Source organism: Spermophilus citellus, assembly GCF_964194105.1.
Source record: "Spermophilus citellus genome assembly, chromosome: 4".
Taxonomy (NCBI): Eukaryota; Metazoa; Chordata; class Mammalia; order Rodentia; family Sciuridae; genus Spermophilus; species Spermophilus citellus.
The window spans coordinates 146,452,546-146,476,792 of record NC_138185.1 but is presented as its reverse complement, the minus strand read 5'-3'; the positions used below and the strand labels follow the sequence as shown (position 1 = coordinate 146,476,792).

Below are 24,247 nucleotides of genomic sequence, written 5' to 3'. Positions count from 1 at the left end.
TATTCCAGAAATTATCTGTTTGACAAGACAGGAAAGTCTGGACATCTGAGGAATTTTCAGGAAGCAGGTTTTTGACTGAAGGGTCCAGAGGGCAACTATGGCCTAAAACATTCCCTGGACAAAGAATCTGGAAATTCCTTGAACTTTATATCAGTGAGAGGAGGGGCTTGAAGATTTACATGACAAGTGTTTTTTGTTCTATCTTTTTTTAGACTAGACAGAGGCATTTACAGGTTTTTCTTGGTATTGCTTTTTTTTTTTTTTTTTTTTTTTTTTTTGCTGCAAACTTGAAATTTACAGAAAACAGGAAACTACCAACCATAATGCACTTCTACAGAAGTTTTTGCTGACACCCTATGTAAAAAGCTTTCCAACAAGACTAAGAGGAACATACACCTTACTCTCTGGCTTGCTTCATGTTCACTCTAATGATTGTGTTGCTATGTAAAAGAGTTTCAGTTAGCTGTAATCCCATTGTCTATGTTGAACCACAATGCAAGAAAAGACCACTGACTCAGTTTTAAATCAAATAACAGCAACCTTGTATTGTGTACACAAAAGCTGGCCAGCAACTGTCTCTCTTAAAACATAGTCAGAGAATAGCCCCCCAGCGCTCCAGGAAAAGTTTTTAAAGCACAAAAAGTTTCAAAAGGGGGTTGTCTTGATAACTTACAGCTAACAGGATTTTGACAAGCATAATACAAAGGCAAATAGTAGGTTACTGATCTACATGGCATAATATTTTAAGGTAGGGAGTAAATTCAGATCCCAACATCAGAATTTATGAGGCACCACTGAGGTTTCAGATTGAGTTGTTACCTGGTCAGGGAATCCCAGGCATGAGTGAGTTCAGAGCATGGGCAAGAATTTCAAACAAGTTTAGAAATATCAGTAATTTATAGTAAAACAGAAATTAACTTCTCATGACTTCGAGATAAGATGGCTCCCAATCTTAAAATGAATTAGGCTGGGTTCATTAGTGTACTTTTGCTTTTTTTCTTATACTTTGGAGATCTTATTCAAAATATTCTGTTCAATTCAATGTCCTGAAGAATTTCCCATTTTTTCTTCCTCATTTACCTTCTTAGATTTAGGTCCTACATTTAATAATTTAACCAATTTTATTTATATAATGATTAAAGACAGTGTCCAGTTTTATTCTTCAGCAAAGGGATATAAAGTCTTCACAACATCATTAATTGAAGAGACTGTCCTTTTACCAATGTGTTTTGAACACCTTTGTCAAAGACCAATTGGATGTGAGTGTATGGGCTTACTTTATTTTCTTAAATTTGAACCATTGGTTTATGTATCTATTTATATGTCCAAATCATGGTATTTTGAATTACTATATTTTAAAGTCAATTACTGTGATGTCTACAATTTGTCATTTTTCTCAACATTGCTTTGTCTATTTAGAATTGTTGGGGTTCCATATGCATTTTAGGATCATTTTTATAGTTTTGTGAAGGATTTCATTGATACTTCGATAAAAAGTTCCAATGAACTTGTAGATTGGTTAAAATAATATGGACATTTTAACAATATTGATTCTTCCAATTCATGAACACAGCATGTCTTTCCATTTTGTATGTCTTCTCAAATTTTTTATTGAAATTATATAGTTTTCATTATAGAGAAAGTTCAAGTCAAGTGAGATACCCATTCATTTCAATAAGAATGTCTATTATCAAAAAGGCGAAAGATAATAGGTCCTGGTACAGATGTGGAAAACTGGGAACATTTCCACATTGTTCATTGACATATCCATAAGGAAAACAGTGTGTAGTTTCCTAAAAACATTAAAAAAATTAACCTCTTATATGATCCAGGGATCTGCCTAGCTGGTATATATCCAAAGGAAATGAAGCAAATATATTACAAGACAACTGTGTTCCCATGTTCAAACACTATTTACAGAACCAAAGACATGGAATCAAATTAAGTGCCCATTAATGGAAGAATGAATAAAAAGAAGGTGGAATACATGCACAATGGAATACTAATCAGTCATATAAATAATGTAATCACTGATCTGCCTCAACAGGGATAGAACTGGAAGATATTAGGTTAAGTGAAATAAGCCAGTCACAGAAAAACACTGCATGATCTCACTCATATATTAGTTAAAAAAAATGTCGATCTCATAGAAGTGGAGTTTAGAATGCTGCTTAACAAGGTCTGGGGAAGTTATAGGAATGGAGAAATTGGTAAAGGTTGGCCAACTGGTACAAAGTTACAGTTAAATAAGAAACATAAGTTCTGGTGTGCTATTGTATACTAGCATGAGTTGGCATAGCAAAAATGTAGAATGAATTTCTAAAAGCTATAATAAAAGATTTTTACTATTTTCATCACAGGTAAATGGTAAGTATTTGAGGAGAATAAATATGTTAACCTGATTTGAACAATACACAATGTATATATGTATTAATACATTCATGGTGTCCCATAAATAAATACAATTTTGTGTATCAAATAATTATCAATAAAAATCTGAGGCTCCACCAAAGTGAGAAATTTGTTATCAGGGTCTGCTCTGATTTTTAAAATTGAGCATGGAATGCATTTTTGTAAATATGTTTTCTACCTTAATTTCTTTCTATTATTTTCCAGAAAACTATCATTATTGGAGAATCACAGTGGGATTACATATAAAAATAAACAGAAAAATTTATTTAACAAATGAAATCATCTTGTAGCATGTATTATTAGCCTCTTGAATTTTATCTGTTAATTACTTAGTTGTATGATAAAGTTATACTACAGTCACTTCCATGATATTCTTCCAGTGTTGTTAAGGCCTTATGAAATTTGGCATAATTGTTAAGAACTTATGAAAGTTATAAATTTTTGGAATGGTTCACTGCTGACATCTATTAATTTATTGATTATCACTAATTAATAAAGTTCAGCCAATAAAAGTTATTTAGGATTATGAACTTCTGCCCACCCTCAATTATCTTGCATGATAAAAAGAGATTTTTCTCTATGTTAAAAAAATGGTTAGAGCTGGGGGTGTGGCTCAGTGCTAGAGTACTTGCCTAGAATGCATGAGGCACAGGATTTGATCCTCAGCACCACATAAAAATAAATAAGTAATTGAAGTTATATCCAACTACAACTAAAAAAATATTTTTAAAAAATGGTCACTTGTTTGTGAGTTTTTTATAAGCCTTACTCAGTGTAGATGGCATATTTTTAAATTTTACGTGGATGAAACACTCAATTATTATACTGACTATTACCCTTAATATTTATGAAATAAAATTAAGATAATTATATTTCCTCAAGTCCCTCATCTATGACAGGTTTATTTTCTGTGAATGTGCCAAAGGTACATTAATCAAACAACTTCAAGTAGTGTTTTCCAGAGAAAGCACTTTCTAGAGAAAGTTCACATGATTCATAAAATTGGTGACTTCACGATCCACTTAAAGAATGGGAAAGAGTCCTTGCTCTGAACTCAAGGGAAAACCAACATGTTTATTTTCATATTTTCTTCTGGGGGTGGGTCACCAGTCTGCCTTTTTATGTACATCTTTTCTGTCTCCTTCTTAAAAACTGCAAACAATTGCCATGTATTTTCTTGGAGTTAAAAACAAGATAGCCAATTTTTCTTCAGAATTTCTTTGTGTCTACATGTCTTTGAAGGAGTGACTCCTCAGAATAATTGGTAGATTTAATAGCAGTGCTGAAAACACCTTAGAATTATGGGCTTTAGTAAAAGAGGAGATATTTTACCTAGAGCTTGCAACTGAATGAAAACCATATTATTCTGATCATGGGGCAAGTTAGATCCAATAGTATCTGGATGAATGTATCTGGTTGCAACAGTAATTTAAAAGCCTCTACACTCTCTCTCTGAGAAATAGCCTCCCAAAACTTGGGGTCATTTTTATAGTCCTAGCTTTAATTTTCATAATATAAATTTTCATTAGTTTAATCTACAGGAGACAAAAGGAGAAAATAATTTACAACATGCTAAAATAATGGTAAATTAAGTGCTTTCTTGGCTTAGTTACCATCTATAATAAATCTAACATTTCATCTAATAATATCTCAAGAAAGTTGAGAATTGTTGACTCATTTTGCTCTATTAGTAATTTACTTATCTGTGTTTTTAGTTTCCTTCATTATTTACTTTAATTGCAAAATAATTATAGATACATGTGAGGTAATTAATTCAAATCAATTTTTTAAAAATTTTCTCAAGTCTACACCTCTTTTCTTGATTGGTCATATAATACTTTCATAGATACAAATGTCTAATTCTACTGCTAATATATGCATTTTAAACATTTATTTTCTTACTTTAATAAATCTATCAATATTTGAAAATGAAGTATTTTTGCACTAATAATATGGAGCCTCTTTTATTAAGTATACAAGTATATTATTTTAATAAGGAAAAATATTCATAGTGATAATTTCCCAGTATATTTGACTTTTCACTTTCCCAAAATTTTATTAGTATAAAATGAATATTACCTTTGTATTATCTTATTTGTTTATAACTTAACAATTTCATGAAAAGGTAACATAGTGAAACCACATGATCAATATAAAACTTATAATACATATTCTAATAAAAAACTTGTCTTTTACATATTTACATATACACTAATTGTTCTACATAAGTGCTTCTGTGAAAGTGTATTGGCTACTGAACACAGGCAAACAGCACTGGAGACCCCATAGCTTTTGTTTTGTAAGAAAGAGATTATAGTTGAAAATAGTGAGGCAATTGTTCATTTTTTACCCATGTAAAAGGCATTGAATGAGCTTCCCCCTCCAGTCCCACAATAATAAGTCATTTACCCCATTCTCAGATGTAGTTTCTGCCAGAGCAAAGCCAAACATTTTCTGACCCAATTTTATGCATTTCACACCTTTTTAGTTTACTCATGTTTGTATAACACATACTACTCAAAACTTTAAATTTTCCATCTTAGGTTTAGCAGTGGCTTTACTTAGGAAGGTCTGTTTTTTTTTTCTATTTTAACTTTATCTATGAGTAAAAAATGCTTATACTTTTGAAAATATTTCATCTCTGATAATATGCACAAATTTTCATGATGAATAATGAAGGATTTCAGTCCATCTACTTATAGACAGGTGAATATGAGATCTGAAGATTTTTAAATATGCTTTTAAAACATACTTCTTAAATATTTATAAAGTTTTTGCTTACAAAATATGCAAATATGATTATTAAAAGTTTTAAAAACCTAGAGTAATGAGTACTGTTTTCTTTTCTTGACTTTCCAGTTTTACATAGTAAATTAAAAAGCTATTTTTGTGTGTTGTCTCCAGATTTTTACCTGTCAGTTTTTTGAGATTGAGGACTATATAGTTTCAAAAATAATGTCAAGATTGATATGTAGACTTAATTATTGTGTGAGTGGGCTAATGATGAATATCAAAATGATTCTTGATAAAATTGACAATGAGGTGATTATGTCAATGGCATTAAATAGAGCACAATATTTTTATCAAAGTTCACTATTCCTTACAGATTGTCTGTTGTGAAGTGCTTCTGTGGTCTCTTTTGGGTTGAGTTTCCTTATAATTACCAAAAAAAGAAACTAATTCTAAAGAATAGAATCTCATCAGTGCACATACTTATATGTAGTCAATGAAATACACAAAGATGCTCAATATGTTAGCTTTATAACTTCTTAATAGTCTGCATTTAGAGAGAGCATATTAGATTAATTTTACAGAAAAAAATAATCAATGTTCAAAAGAGTAAAAGGTATATTTCCCTTGTAAATACTGAGGCCCAGACTGAGATTTAACTACTATTTCTGCACATATTATTCATTGCAAAGAGTTAGGCTAAACAATGTTTTCTGAATATTTGATGAACTACTAAGTCAAAAGTCAGAATAAATTTCTGGCTTCTGTTCTGGTGCTTCAGAATCAGGACATGGTACAAGTATATGCCTTTACACCTGTGTTTGTATGTGTGTTTGCTTTTTTATCTCTGTAGGTGGTATCAGTAGTAATTCTAAAGAAAGAAGAAGTAACAGAAAAGAAAGCAGAGACCAAAACATCTAAATCAAAATTAAAGAGTAAGATAGAAGTGAGTTGGCAATATCAGATTGCTTAGGGAAAACAGAATCCAAATGCCAGGATTAAAGAGCCAGTGTATTAGTCTAGAGTCAGTGTGCTCAGGTATGAAACACCAGGGGACAGTACTTACTGGCTGCAGAGAAGAGAAGGTCAGTGTTTAGGAGGGAAAAAAGCAAACACTACTTGGAAAATGCTTGGTGGTAGTCATGATATTGTCTGCACAGAGAATACAAATGGACAAAAAAGGACAAATCCCAGCAAGAAGTCAAGTACAACAGATTCATGAAAATAAGAAGAGAACTGGAAGGAGAAGTCAAAGGTTTGGTCACAACAAAGTAGTAATCACACCCTGCTCCATAAGATAACAAAAAACAGACCTGAATACTGAAAAATACTAATGTTACTATGCTGAAACTTTCTGGGAGGGGAATATAATTATTTAGAGAGGAGCAAGTGCATATGACAGATACCTCAGTTTAAGTCTTCAGAAATAAGTGAAATTATTGATCTATATTTGTACAATGAAAGACAGAGGAGGGAATATAGCATCACCAATAGAAGAAAGTACATTGAACTGATTTGCTGAGTTGGGTATGTAACTCAATTCACATGTACCATCTGAATATATTAGACAGAGGGAAAAAGTGAACACTTAGGTTTCAAAAAGCTCAATTATTATGCTCTAACCAGCTTGAAATCACTTATTTGACCATTAGCCATTTGACTCCTTTTCCTCATCAAACAAATTGAACACAAGAGCATAAATGCATGAACTCATAATAGAAACAACAAATGTATCTAGATACAATCTATGTATGCAAACAAGATGTATTAAATTTTAAAATAGATTTCTCATATTCTGTGCCTCTCTGTCTGAAAAACATGCAATAATGTTAATGGCACTTGTATTAATTAAAATGATTTATTTGTAAATATCCATTTTCTCTCTTCCTATAGAAACCAACATTTACTGCTTAAATGGCCATACCCTGAAAACTATCCCTGATTAAAATATGAGTTTTTTTCCAGATGATTTTCATCTTAGAGGCTTTCTGAAAATTTCTGCATGAATATGAAGAACAGCTCTACGATATCTGAGTTGGTTTTGTTAGGACTCACCAGCACTCTGGAACTGGAAATTTTCTCTTTTGTATATTTTTGCTGGCCTATGCAGCAATCATGGCAGGAAACCTTCTCATTGTGATCACTGTGATCTGTGACTCTCACCTTCATTCCACACCAATGTACTTCCCCCTTGGAAACCTCTCCTTTCTGGACATGTCTCTTTCCACCATCACGACCCCTAAGATGGTGGCAGATTTCCTCAGGGACAAGAAAACTACTTCCTTGTGGGGCTGTATGGCTCAGATGTTCTTCCTCCATTTCTTGGGGGGCAGTGAGATGACTCTTCTCATAGTTATGGCGGTTGATTGGTACATTGCCATCTGCAAGCCTCTTCACTACACAGCCATCATGAGCCGCAGGGTGCTGGTGGGCTCTGTGCTTCTGTCCTGGGCTGTTGGCTTGGTGCACATCATGAGCCAGGTGGTCTTCACTGTCACCCTGCCCTTCTGCGGCCCCAATATAGAGGACGACATATTTTGTGACCTTCCCCTGGTAATAAAGCTTGCCTGCACTGAGACCTATGTTCTGGAGTTGCTGGTAATTGCTGACAGTGGCCTCTTGTCCTTCATCTGCTTCACAGTCTTGCTCATCTCCTACACTGTCATTCTGGTAACTGTGAGACATGGATCCTCGGGTGGGCTCTCTAAAGCTCTGTGCACACTGTCTGCTCACATCACTGTGGTCACTCTGTTCTTTGGGCCCTGCATCTTCATTTACACTTGGCTGTTCAGTAGTCTTTCAGTGGATAAATTTATTTCTGTGTTTTATTCAGTCATTACATCCTTACTGAACCCCATTAATTACACACTGAGGAATCAGGAGATGAAATCAACCATGAACAGACTGAGGACCCAACACACTAGCTCCATACTCATCTTCTAAACAACAGCCATGGAGATGAAGGGTTTTGTGGAAAACCCACATCAATTACATGTCAGAATAGATTGCTCTGAAATGGAGGTTCCTTGTAGCTTTTTAAATATTTTTTATATCATACGTTCAAAGTTTTAAAAAATGTCTCATTGTTGTATTTCTATGATATATATACTTTTATTGAGAGAAAAATTATTTTCATTGGAATCTATTTCATCTATGCATTAGTAAATTGATTTTTTAATATAATAAATATTGTGATTGAAAATTTGCCTCATTAACTATATTTAGAAAGGTTATAGATACTGAAAAGAGAGAAAAACTGAATTTCTATACTTTTAAATCAAGGATCTTTCAGCTCAATTCTATAGATGAGTAGAGAGGGTCAAGTTTATGTGAATTCTTCTGAGCCCACAGGCGTGGACATATACATTTACTTTTAGGGGAATCCTAACAAGTCAAAAGATTATTTTGCAACAGGGCAAACAAGTTGTTCTGTTTTTATGACTGAACAGAAGCAGATATCAATTGTTATCCAATGATATAAGAATGAATTTTTTTCCTTAACAGAAATTACAGCTAATGAAGGTGACTTTGCACCTTTTATATCATCTTTCATTCATGTTTGTGTACAGATTTACATCATGCACCTTTCTAAAAACAAGTAGGAACATTACTTTAGTGTTCCTCCCCTGAACAAAGATAAACTAAAGTAGCCCCCATGGATTCTTGGCATTTATACCATGAAAAAACAGGATTAGGAAAGCTGATAAAATTGCCTACAGAAACCCTAAATTTGGAATAAATAGACCTTCCATGACCGCTTGAACATGTATATAAAAGACTAAGATCATAATTGACCCTCAGTTAAATGCACTAGAATTTGATATTTTACTTTTATATTTATTCTTATATTTATATTATCATTTACTCAAAAGTTGTTTACTATTGTCCCTCAAATAATTCTTACCAATGTAGTGATTTAACTTACATATGTGCCATTCAGTTTTCTTTCTTCTCAAACCCATCAATATGGTAATTCTAGAGAGAATTCATTGATTCAAAGTGTTGTTATTTTTTCATCATATAAATCAAACTCAATTTAATCAACTGTGCCTTAATTAATAACTAAGGTACCTTCAATTTCCTAATAATACAAGCATTTTCATGATTAATATCTTTATACCCTCTCTGCATGTAAACCTGTGTAAAAATTTCTGTAGTATAAACACCCAGGGAAGAAAATAATTAATTTCACTAACAGCTACAGATTATTACCTACTTTCAACTGCAGAGCCAGATTTTCCACCAGTCAGTATTCTAAAAGATATACACTCACATCATTTTTGTTCTGTTTCTCCATAGAATACTGACTGATACACATATATGCATATTTATAATATAATATAATAATATAATAATTGTTTGCAAACTTGAGAGTAAGGTAAAGACTCAATGCTATTTTACTACTGACAAGTTAGGTGCATTTCCTAAGACAGCATAATTTCCAAATCAGGAAATTCACAGTGCTATTTTATGAATAGCTAATCAATAGAATCATTCAATTTTATTAAACACAAACTAAATAGTGTCTTTTAAACAAGGTAAAACCTCTGGAACCACAAATTGTACTGCATCACCATGTCTCTTTATTATGTATTAATCTTCAACAATTCCTCAATTTTTCCTTGATATTTTTATGGTGATAAATAATAGAATTTGTAGAGTCTGTCAGAGTTCATATAATGTCTTATAAGGTTTTATATAACGTTTCATAATGTTCATAATATTTTATATGAAATACGTAATATTTTATAATGAGTAGATTCAGATTATTCACTTGTGGCAGTAGAACCCCCCAAGATGTATCCTTCTCAGTGATTCCTAGACTTTCTGAGTCTTGCTTATTTTACTTAGCATAATATTCTTCACTGGTATCCATTTACATGCAAACGGCATAATTTTATTATTCTTTATAATTAAGTAAAACTCCATTGTGTGTGTGTGTGTGTGTGTGTGTGTGTGTGTGTGTGTGTATATATATATAGATATATATATATATATATATACACCACATTTTAAAATCCATTTATTTGACAGGCACCTGGACTGTTTCCATGAAATGGTTAGTGGGAATTTTACTGCTGTAAACATGGATGAATCTATATCACTATAATATGCTGATTTGAGTTGTGAGATAACTATTGAGGATTGGAACAACTGGGTCATGTGGTGGTTTCATTTGTAGACTTTAGAGGAATTTCCATACTGTTTTCCAAGGTGGTTGTTCTAATTTGCAGTCCCACCAACAACCTTAGAGTGCTGATTTTTCAGAATACACCATTTTGAAATGCACAAACACTTGCCAAGTTAGATAATATTCTTGGCCATAAAACAAGTCTCATTAACTTTGAAAGTATTCAAGTCACTCAGAGTTGTACACAGATAAGCAAAGAAGGTTTATTTGTAATAATCTGAAACTGGAAACAACACAAATATGCCTCAGGATATGAATGTGAAAACAGTTATGGCTTTTAAGTAAAATGAAATATTTGGCAATGAAAAGAAATGTTCTACTGATATAAATAGCATGATGAATATAAAATAATTATGATTAATAAAAGAAAAATATTGGAGGTGGTTTTCCCAAGGATTGAATCCAGGGCACTCAAACACTGAGCCACATCCCCAGTCCTATTTTGTATTTTATTTAGAGACAGGGTCTCACTGAGTTGTTTAGGGCCTCGATTTTGCTGAGACTAGCTTTGAACTCACAATCCTCCTGTATTAGCCTCCTGAGCCACTGAGATTATAGGCATGTCCCAGCACCCAAGCAAGAAACAATTTTTAAAAAGAGTGCATGCTACTCCAGTTTGTTTTACATGAAACCCTAACACATGATAGATTGTAGACTGATGGTTGCCTGTGAGGAGGATATATGGAAGGTCTGGATTGAGATTATTTTAGAACAACTGAGCTTTGGGGGGTAAGGCACATGCCACTATTTAGATGGTGGTGGTCTTTATACAGCTGTATGCATGTATCCACACTCATTAAATTGTACATCTTAAATATGAGCCCTGTCTCATATATCAAAGTACTATAATAAATTTGGTTTTAAATTCAAGAAGTCAAAATAAATATATTTAGAACTCATATCAAAGTCCTTTTTAAAAAAAAAAACTTACATACAATATGTAATAGTCAGCATCTCATGTAATCATAGAATAAACATTACATCAGGTCATTTGACCAAGATTCCCTATCAATTCAGACAATCTTGACATGTGTTACGGCACTGTCTAACACACCTTTCATAGTATGACCTCTCTGGCAATTGGAAATAAAATTTGAATATAATGTGAAACTTATTGTGCTTATTGTCCCAGTGAATAAAGTTTAAAATATCCACTGATTTTTAACATTGGGCTCATTTGCATGATTTTTTACTTATCTCCCTTTTCTGACTTCAAGAGTATGCAACACTTGGTATCACTCTTATAAAAAAAAGACCTGAAGAGTTATCCAGGTAATTATTTCCATACTTGTGTTCTGAGCATAAAATGGGTTAATTTACCCCAAGGTATGGCTTCAGGTTGTGAATATAGGTCATGCTGAGGGAGAGCACCTCCGCAGACACTACCTCCACCCAAAATGGATGTAACACAAGCACACTTCAGAAGACAGAATCTGCGCTAAGAGAAAAGTGTGTTTTGTAAGTCATCTCATTTCTTTGATTTTCTTTAAGATAATTCTTAAAATATTTTCATCCCTTTATTTTAAAGATCCGTGCTATACCTGGTGGAAAGAATGGCTTCATTAGCTTTTGAAAATTTCAAAAGAGAATCCACAAATTTTCTCCTCCTACCTGTTTCTAGTAGAATTTTTATGGAGTTATCAAGAGTAAACACAACTGTAATATGCCTTTCCTCAGAGATGCTCTCAGATCCAGGTAGGAAGAGCATAGTCGTTTCCCCATGAATTAACATGAACAGGTTCTAGTAAACCTTGTTCAAGTAGTCCCTGACTTTTAAGAGGATAAAATTATTTTTATTATCAAAGAATGCATAGTATATGATGATACCTCTTAGCATAAAGAAAAAAGAAGTCACACAGAAACGTTATAAACCTGGTTATTACAAAATATGTTTAAACTAGGCTGTTTAAACTAACAGCCTAAGAATAAAGAGTATAATTATGAACTATAGAATATAACTATATATTTCGTCTGTAGATATCACAGAATTAATTAAATCATCTAAGTCCTATATATGCATGCAAAATGCAAATATTAATCAATAAATCTGTTTTGTGTAATTATTCACCAACATTTTCAAAAATAATAGTTACAAAACTTATTTTTAAGTAGCTATATGAATTTTTATGGGTCAGTTGTTTCTCTCGAATATGCATAGTTATCTTTTAGTAAATTTCTATCTCAAACATAATTGCAGTAGTATTTGTGACAGTACTGTCTACGTAATTTATTCCGGGGGTATAGAAATATCTTTTGAAAATTTAGCCCAGAAAATATTCTGTAAAAAGAAACTAAATTTTGGTTAAAAGTTCAATTTGTTCAAATTTTGCAATGGGCATAAATCAATTAGTTGTAATATTGATTTATTTTCCTTAGAAATTTGGTAAATCTCTATGACAGAATATAACATCTATTTGCAACTTATGAGACTATTCTCATATATCTCCTTTTCCCTAGCAAATTTTTGTTTGATTTTGCAATTTTTCTCTTTTTAATCTGTACTTCTGAGCCCTCAGTAAAAGGGAAGGGAAAAATAGTCACACTAAGGTAATGGATTTTGTGACTCACCTGCTCTCCTTGGACCAAACGTGACATTTTAAAGGCTAGAAAAAGATGAGAAAAACAATGCCAAGAAATAATCATGGTGGAGGGAAATTATGGTCCCACCATCCAGCTTGAGCATAAAATGGGTTATTTCCCCCTCTAAGAGCTTGAGAAGTATTGTCCAGCTTGAGAAGTGTTGTAGTTTGCTAAGAGATCAAGCTAAGCAATATTGGTGTTTACTACTGAAGGTTTAATTCTACATTCATTCAGTACTAATATTCCAAAGATGCAATTTACTTACACAAGTATGCAAATGCAATTTATTCCCAATTTATAAATAAATATATATATGCACACACACATATATACACACATATACATGCATACGTATATGTATATATATTTATGTAGAAAGCAATAAAAATGTTGTAACTATTATATGTATATGTAAACATATATATGTATGTATATATGTATATATACATATAGAGAGAGATGGATACATAAAGAGAAGGAGAGAGAGAAAAAACAGAAGACAGAGAGAGAGAGATTTGTATTTTGATGGTCAAGAAATTAATGTTTCAAAGCCTATGATTTTCTAGCATCCACTGATACAATTTAAGGCAAATGAGTTTTTTTTTTTCTAACCTTAAGATATCTGGAACATTCAGAGCTCATTATATTTGAATCTAAGTTTGAGTTCCCATCCACTTTGATTCATTCACTTCTATGTGACTCTATAGTGAACATATATTTTTTTTCCTAACCCGCTCACCTTACAAAATACATTCTATCTTCTGATAGATTTTAAATGCTGGTAAATTTTGTGCCTAGTTTTGCATCCAAATCATATGCCAATGTTTTATTATATGACCCTCCATTCAGCTTCTCCCATGAAGGTTAGCTCAAGACTTGTTTTAGAAAGAGAAGTAAAATTTTAATTTTCTCATCTTTTAAGAGGATGTTTTATCAGAACTTGAAATCATTAAGCATAATGACATAGAAACAGTAAGAGTATGTCAAATCATTTGTACTGGATTGCAATATCAGTTCTCCATTATCTTCCCCAGCATGATTTATTTTATTTTATTTTTTATAAAATGTGATGATTGTGTTTCAGGCTCAGGTTTTTTTCACTTAGTAGTGTACATAACCACAATACCAGGTGAAACCACAATCATTGTTTAGCATTTCACCTTGCTTCTCTGCTTTTTTCACTCCTTTCTTGTGAGAGAGGTTTCTAGGCAAATCATTTGGATAAAAATTCCAACTAACATGCAGGAAAGTGAGGCTCACAGTTAGATTCTTTTGGATATATGATGCTATTCATATTTAACCAAGATTTCTCCTCGCAATCATACTTTTTAATGTTAGATATGAAGAATTTCAATGTGAATATCAAATTCTAAACATTTAGTCTTTTTTCTCCTCCCACTAACTGCTCATCTACTTTCTCCAGGTTATTTTAGAGGACATACTCAATAAAATGGATGGAGGAAATCAGTCCACAGTGTCAGAATTTGTGCTTCTGGGACTTGGACACTCATGGAGTATGCAGGTCTTACTCTTCATGATATTTTTGCTGCTTTACATGATCATTGTATCTGGAAATATTGTCATTGTGACCTTAATCATCACTGACCCTCATCTCCATTCCCCCATGTACTTCTTTTTGGCCAACCTGTCCTTTCTTGATATGTGGCTTTCCTCAGTCACCACACCTAAAATGATCACAGACTTTCTCAGAGAGAACGAAACCATTTCCTTTGCAGGTTGCATGTGCCAAATCTTTTTTGCCCATTTCATTGCAGCAAGTGAGATGGTGCTTCTGGTGTCCATGGCCTATGACCGCTATGTGGCCATCTGCAAACCACTTCATTACTCCACCATTATGAGCCTATAAAAGTGCACTGGGCTGGTGGTTTCTTCCTGAACCACTGGCTTTGTGCATGTCATGAGTCACCTGGCTGTGATAGTGCAGTTGCCTTTCTATGGCCCCAGGGAAATAGACAGCTTCTTCTGTGATATGCCTCTGGTGATCAAGCTGGCCTGCATGGGTTCCTATAATTTAGACATTTTAATGAATGTTGACTGTGGGTTTGTGGCTGTAACCTGCTTTATCCTCTTGCTGATATCATACACATATATTCTTCTCAGTGTTTGCCTGTTGGGACTTGTCTATGTCTTCTTTGGAGCTGTAGCCATTATTGGGCATTAAGAAAAGTGGCCTCATGGTATCTCTGGATAAGGCTTCTGTATATGTGACCACATGAAAGCTGGGTATGGCTTCCACATGCATAATAGGATTAAATTAGAATATATCCCTAGGGTAACGGGGACGTGCTTGTTCCCTATTGGCTCCCACTACTTCCTCTGCTCTACTTCCTCTTTACTCTGCTATAAAAATCACCTCAGAGGCAATAAAGATTGAGATTTGCTGCGCCTTCAAGGCTGACACAACTCCTGCCTCAGTGTGGTTTGTTCCCAATTGTGGGTGGGGACTGGGCCGCAACACTTACCCTCTCGCTCAGGCCGTTGGAAGCGACTGGCTGGTCCTGCCTGTTTCCCATGTACACTTGTAGCAGAGAGCAACATTTGCCAGAGATCTAAAACTGGTACATCTAAAGCCCTGTCCACCTGCAGTGCCCACATTACAGTTGTGGTGATATTTTTTGTGCCCTGTATCTTCATTTATGTGTGGCCACTCAACATCACCTGGTTGGACAAACTTCTTGCTGTGTTTTATTCTGTTTTTACACGTCTCCTCAATCCAGCCATTTATACATTAAGAAATAAAGAGATAAAACAGGCTTTGAAAAGACTCAGGAGTTATTATGTAGGTTCCCAGAAAAAGGCTTAATGCCCAGAAATTCATTGCATGTACTTTAAATTGACAATTCACTGACCTTATAATATAGTTTAAAATTCAAGGAATGTAGTTTATAGCTATAAATAGTTCCAGTTTCCAGATACATCTGTAGATTTGAGGCAATGCAGAGATCTTAAATTTTACTAATCAGCCAATGTTGTGAATTATTTCTCTGAAATCCATACAAGAACAATCCTTCATTATGGAAAAATTATCTTTTCAGTCTTTCTATACCACTAATAATATGAAAAAGAACCTGAAAGCAAGTGTAGTGACTTTAGTGTTCATCTGCATTGCAGCATGTATAAGTACAGGACATCAAATAACACCTTATTGAATGTGAACCACATCAGGCATGTCTGCTAAAATGGTGTGGAGTTTTCTTGGTGGGACATTAAAGCATTCTAAAATAAGATTCTCATGTTTGTTCATAGCTGTGTGAATATACCACTTTCAACTTATACACATATATAAGTGAGTTTTATTGTATGGTAATTCTATCTCAACAAGACTGCTCTTTAAAAATCCAATTCTAGGAGTACACCCATGGAACCTATCAAAACATGAAAGCTATTTCTTTCAATTTATTCAGTGTGCAGGCTTTTTCTTCCTTTGTCAGGCCTAGCATGGCCCAGGGGTTTCACTGGGACTTCAGTTATCCTCTTGGAGAGGAAGTCAGGTGCAAACAAAAGGGTCTTATGTTTCCTGAAGCTTCTTTGAGCAGGGTGAGGTAGGGAGATTGCTGGAGTAAATCTTTCATGAGCAACATCCAGTTGTTCCCACACTTTGGACTTCTAGGTTTTCTCCCAGTGCCCTGATCTGAGCATAACACCCATATCTGGACTAAGTGCTTATACATTTCTGGAGCTGTGTTATTGCATTAGATGTTAAATGTAGGTAAGTACTATCCCTTCACCACAGGAAATAAGCTTCTGTTTTTTCCTACCAAATATTTCTTCAGGCCCTTACACTGGACCTTTAAGTACTTGTTTTTAGCCTTCTGTTCACTATTCCTCTGAAGGGAGTCCTACAGTTTAGTGATGAGTAAACAACTCCCCAATAGGAATGGAGTAGCTATTCCTAATCTTTGAACACCTGAACCACTTCCCTGAAGGGGTATTCATTTCCAAATGAATATTTTTTTCCAGTGAGGCTTGGTGGCAGGCTAAGGCAGGAGGATTATGGTTTCAAGGCCAGACTGGGCAACTGGAAAGAAACTAAATTTAAAAACAAGACTAAAAACAAAGATCAAAAATATTTTTTCCCCCCAGGACCATCAGTGAAATCTTTTAACAATCAGGAATCTTCTTCCAGAACTGGGGTTTCATATAGTCCCTGGGATTGAGTCTTACTTGTCCACCAAGTTGCTCAGTGAATTAGCCACAAATCCACATTTACCATCTACTTTCCCAAGCTATTCTCATTCCTAGTTGTGTAAACTTGGCTAATCTGAGAGGCAGACATAAAGATGGATTATAGTATACTCACACAGGGAAAACAGCAAGAAAAAGAGAATTGATACACGAATAGTATAGAGATATGTCTAGAACATTATTTATGTTGATAAGGAGACATTTAAAACAAGAGTAAATTCTGTCAAAGTTTTATTTAACAGGAATTCAAAATAGAGAAACAAATATTTAATTATAGAAATAAGAATAGTCATTATTTCCAGTGATACTAACTGCAAAGTGGATTAAGGAAATTTTTAACTTCGAGAAAAAATATTTGGTAGTTGATAAATGTGATAATTTCAGGTACATTTATGAGGGAAAAAATTAATCTTTTCATTTAAGAGTTTGCACCTTAATATCTGCAAATTAATTCTCATATAATAACAGGAAATATGAATGGCAAAACAAAAAAAGTACTGGTTTAAAATATTTTAAAATGTTCAGGGTAGATCTTTTCAATATGTAGAACAAAAAAAATCGGCACATGGTAGATATAGTACTAATTATTAAAAATCAGTGTCTTTATTTCATTATCATAACCTCTTTTGAAAAATCTCCCCTGAGGTACTTTCTAGCCAACTCTGCATTATGATAGCCAGTGTCTCATTATATTCTCCAAGGTCAAAGCAGGCAAAGGGGAATTAAATTCTTGTTTGCTGGGCTTAGGGAACATCTTGTTATTTATTTGTAGTTTTTCATTTTCATCCTTTGTCTTAACTTGTAATTTGTATTAACTGTGTCTTATGTGTTAAATTTAAACCAGGAATGTATTTTAATTAATAGTGTTTTCTAATTTGCTATTTCTCTTTCTTTTTGTAAAATTTTCTCCATATTATTTTTAATGGTTGAGAATAATTCACTGTAGTTATGTTTCCAAATCCAGTTAACTAATAAACAATGGAGTAAAGCACACTCTTGAAATCAAATTATTATACACATCCTTATTTCCCTCATTGGCACCTCCCCCCACCCCCGTGCTGGGCATTAAACCTAGGGCTTCACATTTGCCAGGTAAACACTCTACACCAAGTCACATCCCCTTGTTCTTAATTTCTTTTCTCTTTTTTTATTTAATTGATTTTATTTTGTTAAATACACAGCAGCAGAATGCATTACAATTCTTATTACACATATAGAGCACAATTTTTCATATCTTTGAATATAAAGTATGTTCACGCCAATTCATGTCTTTTTACATATACTTTGTTTTATTTTGTTTTTGCATTACAATTCTTATTACACGTATATACCACAATTTTTCATATCTCTGTTTTTATATAAAGTAGGTTGACACCAAATTCATGTCTTCACACATGTAATTTGGATAATGTGTCCATCACATTCCACCATCCTTGCTAATTCCCTGCCTCCTCCCTTTTCCTCCCACCCCTTTTCCCTACCTAATAGAATTCATCTATTCCTCCCATGCTCCCCCACCCTATCCCAATCTGAGTCAGCCTCCTTATATCAGAGAAAACATTTGGCATTTGTTTTTTTGTAGGGGGGGTTGGCTAATTTCACTTAATAATTTGCTATTTTTTCGCAACAAACTTAATTTCATTGCACCAATAAATTAATTTTTATGTAATCATTGTCTTTACTGGCACAAAAGCTTGAATCAATTACCATTCATTTTGATTTAGACCAAATTCATGATGGTTTAAAACACATAATTACAATTTCATTGTGAATAAACAAAGATGAATGGGTAACAGAAACAAGACCAGAGATTCAATTTATCTAAAGATGTACTGATGTTCCATTAAAAATAGAGGTTGCACCTCACGATCCAATGTAGAAAGGCGGTAGACATGGCTACTTCTTTCAGATTCAAATGTCTCCTACAATCATCTATCTGGTTCCTTCTTCAGTACTAAGGTGACTTTTAATTTTAGAACTTAAAGACTGGTTTTGTGTTATAATTCTTAGATCTTGAATAGTTTTCTTTAATGGGAAATGATAAAACAATACACTTTTTCATAGGATGAAACATCCGCCTAAAATAAATAAATACAGAAAAAAATGAAGGAAGTATAGGCAATACATATCTAAATAATGTTATGGATCCTAAAACAAACAAATGATCATTGTAAAACAATGAAATATGGCTAACTTCAAAATCACATGAGAATTTAAGAACTAAAGTAGAAAGAAAGTTTCAGAAAGCATAGAGCTAACTTGAACTGGAGGACATGGCTATAGTGGGGCTCAGAGAAGGCAGATGCATGGGAGAGATAGGTAGAACAGTATCTCCTAGCTAAGCCTTTGATGTGCATTGCTGCCTCTGCCTCAGCCAGCCAACACCAAATTCACATCTGAACCTACAGCATCTGCCTCAGCTTTACCAATGTGAATTTAGGCTTTCTGGGTTTCTTTCTTATTTATATCTCGCCCTCTTCCAGCTTAGGTAGTGGAAATGGGGTTCCCCTTGGGGGAATGAGCTGGGTGAGAAATAAAAGCTAAGAGAAATAAAAGAGCAAAAAAAATCACAGAACACAGAAAGTAATTTCAAGAGTGGGGTCAGGACAGGCAATTCGATCATACAGATCAAGCTTCTATACTGACAAAATGGAGCCCGGGTCTGCTTTATTTATATTAGGAAATAGCAAAGGCCTTCCATAGAATGGTGTTCATCAAAAAAGGTTAAAGGTAGGCTGTCCAGTTCCCAACAGGTTACACCCATCTCCTGAGCTACTATGGGGGAACTTTCTAGCAGAGCAGAGATAGAAATTACGTGCATTGGGCAATCTATTGGGAGGACCACGGGTAGCTGGATAGTTCACAATACCAAACCCAAATCTCCCTGGCCACCATTCCTGGAGAAGACCCTCATGTAAATCACAGATGGCTTCCCACACTTACATCCCCTTCAAACTCCTGGGTATCAACTCCTTTCCACATTAGTAATTTATTATTACATAAAACAAGATTTTGAATCACACATTCTGTTGCACTATCAAAAACTCTCTGACTTTTCAAAAATATTCTATTCAACTTGTCCCATTTATGCCTCGTTTTCTCTCCTGAGTAAAAGAGTCTGTTTGCTATATATCTGGAAAAGATGGAAATGATTTATTTATTAAAATTAACTGCAACTACTGCTTCTTAAATTACAAACTGAAATGACTCATTTTACTAAAATTAAAAATGTGAAATATATAAATTACAAGATAATCACCCCTAATAAAGAAGTTCCTCATTAGACTTGTAAGCTGTACTGTTTTAATTGGGTAGGAATATAGTTGGTCAGCCATGTATTGCTCCAGAAGATGACTATCATTAAGAAAATGGAAATTCGGGCTGGGATTGTGGCTCAGTGGTTAGAGTGCTCGCCTAGCACAGGTGGGACCTGGGTTTGATCCTCAGTACCACATAAAAATAAAGGCATTATGTTGTGTCCATCTACACCTAAAAAATAAATAAAATTTCTTTAAAAAAGAAAGAAAATGGAAGTGTCACTCAAGCAAAACTTTGACAAATTTTAGAGGATAACACCAGACCCAAGGATTTCATATTTAGGGAAACTGTCAGTGATGGTCTGTGTATTTGTAGTCTCCTTAACTCAGGTTGAAATTAATTCTCAAAGCTATACAGTATTTTGCAGTGGGGCTTTTTGGAGGGAGGTAGACCAGGTCATGAGGGTGGGGCCTCCAGGACTGCATTGTAATAATAGGGAGAGAGATCCAAGGTAGAAAGCTTGTTCTATCTCACATGCAGACAGTCCACAGAGCAAGAAGGACCTCACTAGAGGCAGCTGCCTGATCCGGCACATCTCAACTTCAGAACCGTGAGCCAAATAAGATATCATTACTCAGGAGAAGATCAGAGAGAAGAAGATTGGGAAAAAGAAAAAAAGCATGTAACTTTTAAAGCAACAAGGGATAGAGTCAAAGCATCAAGTGACCCCTGTTATACTTTTACTATATTCGTAGGAATTGTTCATTTATTTTACATAAATTAAAACCTGATAAATTTCAGAAAAAAATAAGATGTACATGCAGGTGTCCACACTACTGCTGACCTTCAACTTATAGTTTTGATAATTTATTCTTCACACACACACATACACATTTTGTTTTATAAGGAACCCAGCCTAATTCCATCTTATGATTGGGAACCATCTCATCACAAAGTCATGAAAAATTAATTTCTGTTTTACTATAAATTACTAAGATTTCCAAACTTGTTTGGATTCCTGCCCATGCCTTTAACTCACCCATGCCTGGCTCTCCCTGACCAGATAACAACCCTCTCTGAAACCTCAGTGGCCCCTCTGAAGATCCAAGAGAAGGTGGTGAAGTGGGATGATCTCTTTATTGTGAGCAAGTTGTGTTTCACCTTCTTTGAGAGGAAGCTTGTGAAGGAAGCCTGTCAGAAGACCCTCAAAGATCTGAAACTGGACTATCTGGATGTCTACCTTATTCATTGGCCCCAGGGATTTCAGGCTGGGAAGGACTTATTCCCCAAAGATGATAAAGGCAACAACCTCATCAGTAAAGAAACGTTCTTGGATGCCTGGGAGGTCATGGAGGAGCTGGTGGATGAGCGGTTGGTGAAAGCTCTTCGTGTTTCCAACATCAGCCACTTCCAGATTGAAAAGATCTTGAATAAGCCTGGACTCAAATATGAATCAGTGACTAACCAGGTGGAGTGTCACCCATACCTCACCCAGGAGAAATTGATCCAATACTGCCACTCTAAGGGCATCACGGCCACAGCCTACAGCCCCCTGGGCTTTCCAGATAGACCTTGGGCCAAACCAGAAGACCCTTCACTACTGGAATACCCTAAGATCAATCAAGGAGATTGGTGCAAAGAAGTTCACACTATTTAAATCTCAAATGAGTCCATAAAAGGCATTAAACTGGAGAGTATTAATGTTTTCTACTTGTCATAAGGAAAAAGGCTCAAGACTCTGGAGGAATATGGGAAATAAAATTTCATTAAGTAGAAAAAATTCATACTGTTAAGTAATTTTAATGGTGCCTTAATTAGTTTCAAATTTTTCCTAAATTTGAAAAGTATTGTGATTTTCCTCACTGTTGTTGTTAATCTTGGAGAGGAATTTGAGTTCCCTTCAAATGATTTCATCCTGAATGTTATTATGTTGGCTATTTGTTATGTTAATCTTTATTTAGTTATATATGACTAAACCACTTCAATTTTTTTCTTTGTTTGTTTGCTTGGATGGGAGTAATACCAAGTATCCTATATTTGAAATAAGCAGCCTATGAACTTGGAATCCTTTTATATATATATATATATATATATATATATATATATATATACGCAGCAAACTGGTCATTTAAAGAAATCCTGTCTTCATAGCAATTATTAATATGCAGAATACAGCAATTATTTTTCTATTGCAGGCTATAAGGTCACAAAACTGAAAGGGTGTTTAATACTCAGGAAAATTGCTCAGAGCTTCTCTAGCACTAGTAGATAGTAGATATCTCCATATAAAATGGAAACCTTATATCCTGCAGTTCCTATGCCACTTCCCTGATTTCTGAATTTAAGACTTACTAAGTCAATCAGAAGTTGTAAGAAGCCTTTAGGGTCTAATTTTTATCCATGATGCCTCTGGAGAAGACAAAGTTGGATTCTGTCTTAAGAAGACTGGAAATCAGCTTCAACCTACAGTCTTCTCTGGATGAACAAGGGCTTTCTAATTGTTTGTTGTGAGGTACTGTCCTGTGCATTGTAGGTTGCTGGGTAGCATTTGTGACCTCAACCTACTAGAGGTAATGTTTCCCCGCACTTGAGACTCTCTGAGTTAAGAAGATTAGCTTCCTCATTTTGCAATTAGTACATGATCTAGTGCCTATGCAACTTATGATTTTTTTTTTAGAAAACTGTATTTATAGTATAATAAAAATCACTGGAAAATATTAGTATGCTATCTAAATATAATAAAAAAATCATTTATATGTATTTCTATACTATCCAGAGTATGAAAGAAAATAATATCATTAAACTAACTATGATGACTGTGTTCAAAATGGCAGAAAATAATGTATAAAAAAGATAAAAGGTCAGACACATGGCACATGCCTGTAATCCCAGTGGCTTAGGAGGCAGAGGCAGGAGGATCATGAGTTCAAAGCCAGCCCTAGCAAAGGCAAGGCACTAAGCAATTCAGTGAGGCCCTGTCTCTAAATAAAATAAGGCTGGAGTGTGGATAATTGTTCGGTGACCCTGAGTTCAAACCCCGTCTCCCCCAAAAAAGGATAAAATAATTTCAACAGAAAATTATAATTCACAAAATCATCAACTAAAATTCTATTAATTAAAAATTGTTAAAGTAAGAATTCATCACAACTTTAAAATTGATTAAACACAGGAAACTACAAAAAAGTTCTCTAGAAATGAAGTGAATAAAAAATTTCAAGTGAAATGCAAATTGGATAAAAAGGAAAATAAGGAAAGGGTATTAGAAATATGTAAGATACAATGGAATTGACCTACCTATATATAGCTGACATTCAAGTAGTGTGGGGAAAAGAGAAAATGGAAAGATGCAATATTTGCAGAGAACTTCTACAAAGTGATAAACGGAATCAACATGGACCATGGACCACACGCTTTTGGTCATAAGCAGAATAAAGTTTTGAGAAAAAAGACCTAAACACATGAATGTAAAGCAGATAAAAGTCAATGATACAGAGGCTCTTAGAAGTCGCTGATAGAAAGTAGCACATATTGACTTGAAAGGATAAACAGTAAGGACAGCGTTTCCCCATAAAACAAACATGGAAATCAGAGTACAATGATACCTTGAAACTGCTGAAAGATGACAAAACAAGTCAAATAATTATTATTAGATAAAGAAAATCGTTTAAGTTAAGAGAAAGACATTTTTTAGACAGAAAATCTGTTTTCTGATAATCTGTACTAAATCAGTATTAGGAGTAGTTCTTCGTAAAGAGACACTAATCCTGAAAGGAAACAATAAGTTAAATGAAAAAATTCATTAATTGTCAAGTTGATACATGTAAATAAGTATAGACTGACTATTGACTGTACAAACAGTAGTGTATTTTA

General features: G+C 34.1%; 1 protein-coding gene and 2 pseudogenes across 3 annotated transcripts; all 3 read left to right on the top strand.

The window, feature by feature from the left end:
• Nucleotides 1-7,144: 7,144 nt before the first annotated feature.
• On the top strand, nt 7,145-8,085 carry LOC308646194 (olfactory receptor 4L1-like; annotated as a pseudogene). Its single transcript has one exon. The product of its transcript is annotated as an olfactory receptor 4L1-like (transcript).
• Nucleotides 8,086-14,363: 6,278 nt separating this feature from the next.
• LOC308646224 (olfactory receptor 4K3-like) lies at nt 14,364-15,737 on the top strand (annotated as a pseudogene). Its single transcript has 2 exons — nt 14,364-15,033; nt 15,463-15,737. The product of its transcript is annotated as an olfactory receptor 4K3-like (transcript).
• Nucleotides 15,738-21,401: 5,664 nt separating this feature from the next.
• LOC308648229 (aldo-keto reductase family 1 member B10-like) lies at nt 21,402-22,034 on the top strand (the record flags this gene model as incomplete). Its single annotated transcript, XM_081292891.1, has 1 exon — nt 21,402-22,034. One exon carries the CDS (start codon nt 21,402-21,404, stop codon nt 22,032-22,034), a length of 633 nt encoding a protein of 210 aa, XP_081149017.1.
• Nucleotides 22,035-24,247: the final 2,213 nt, after the last annotated feature.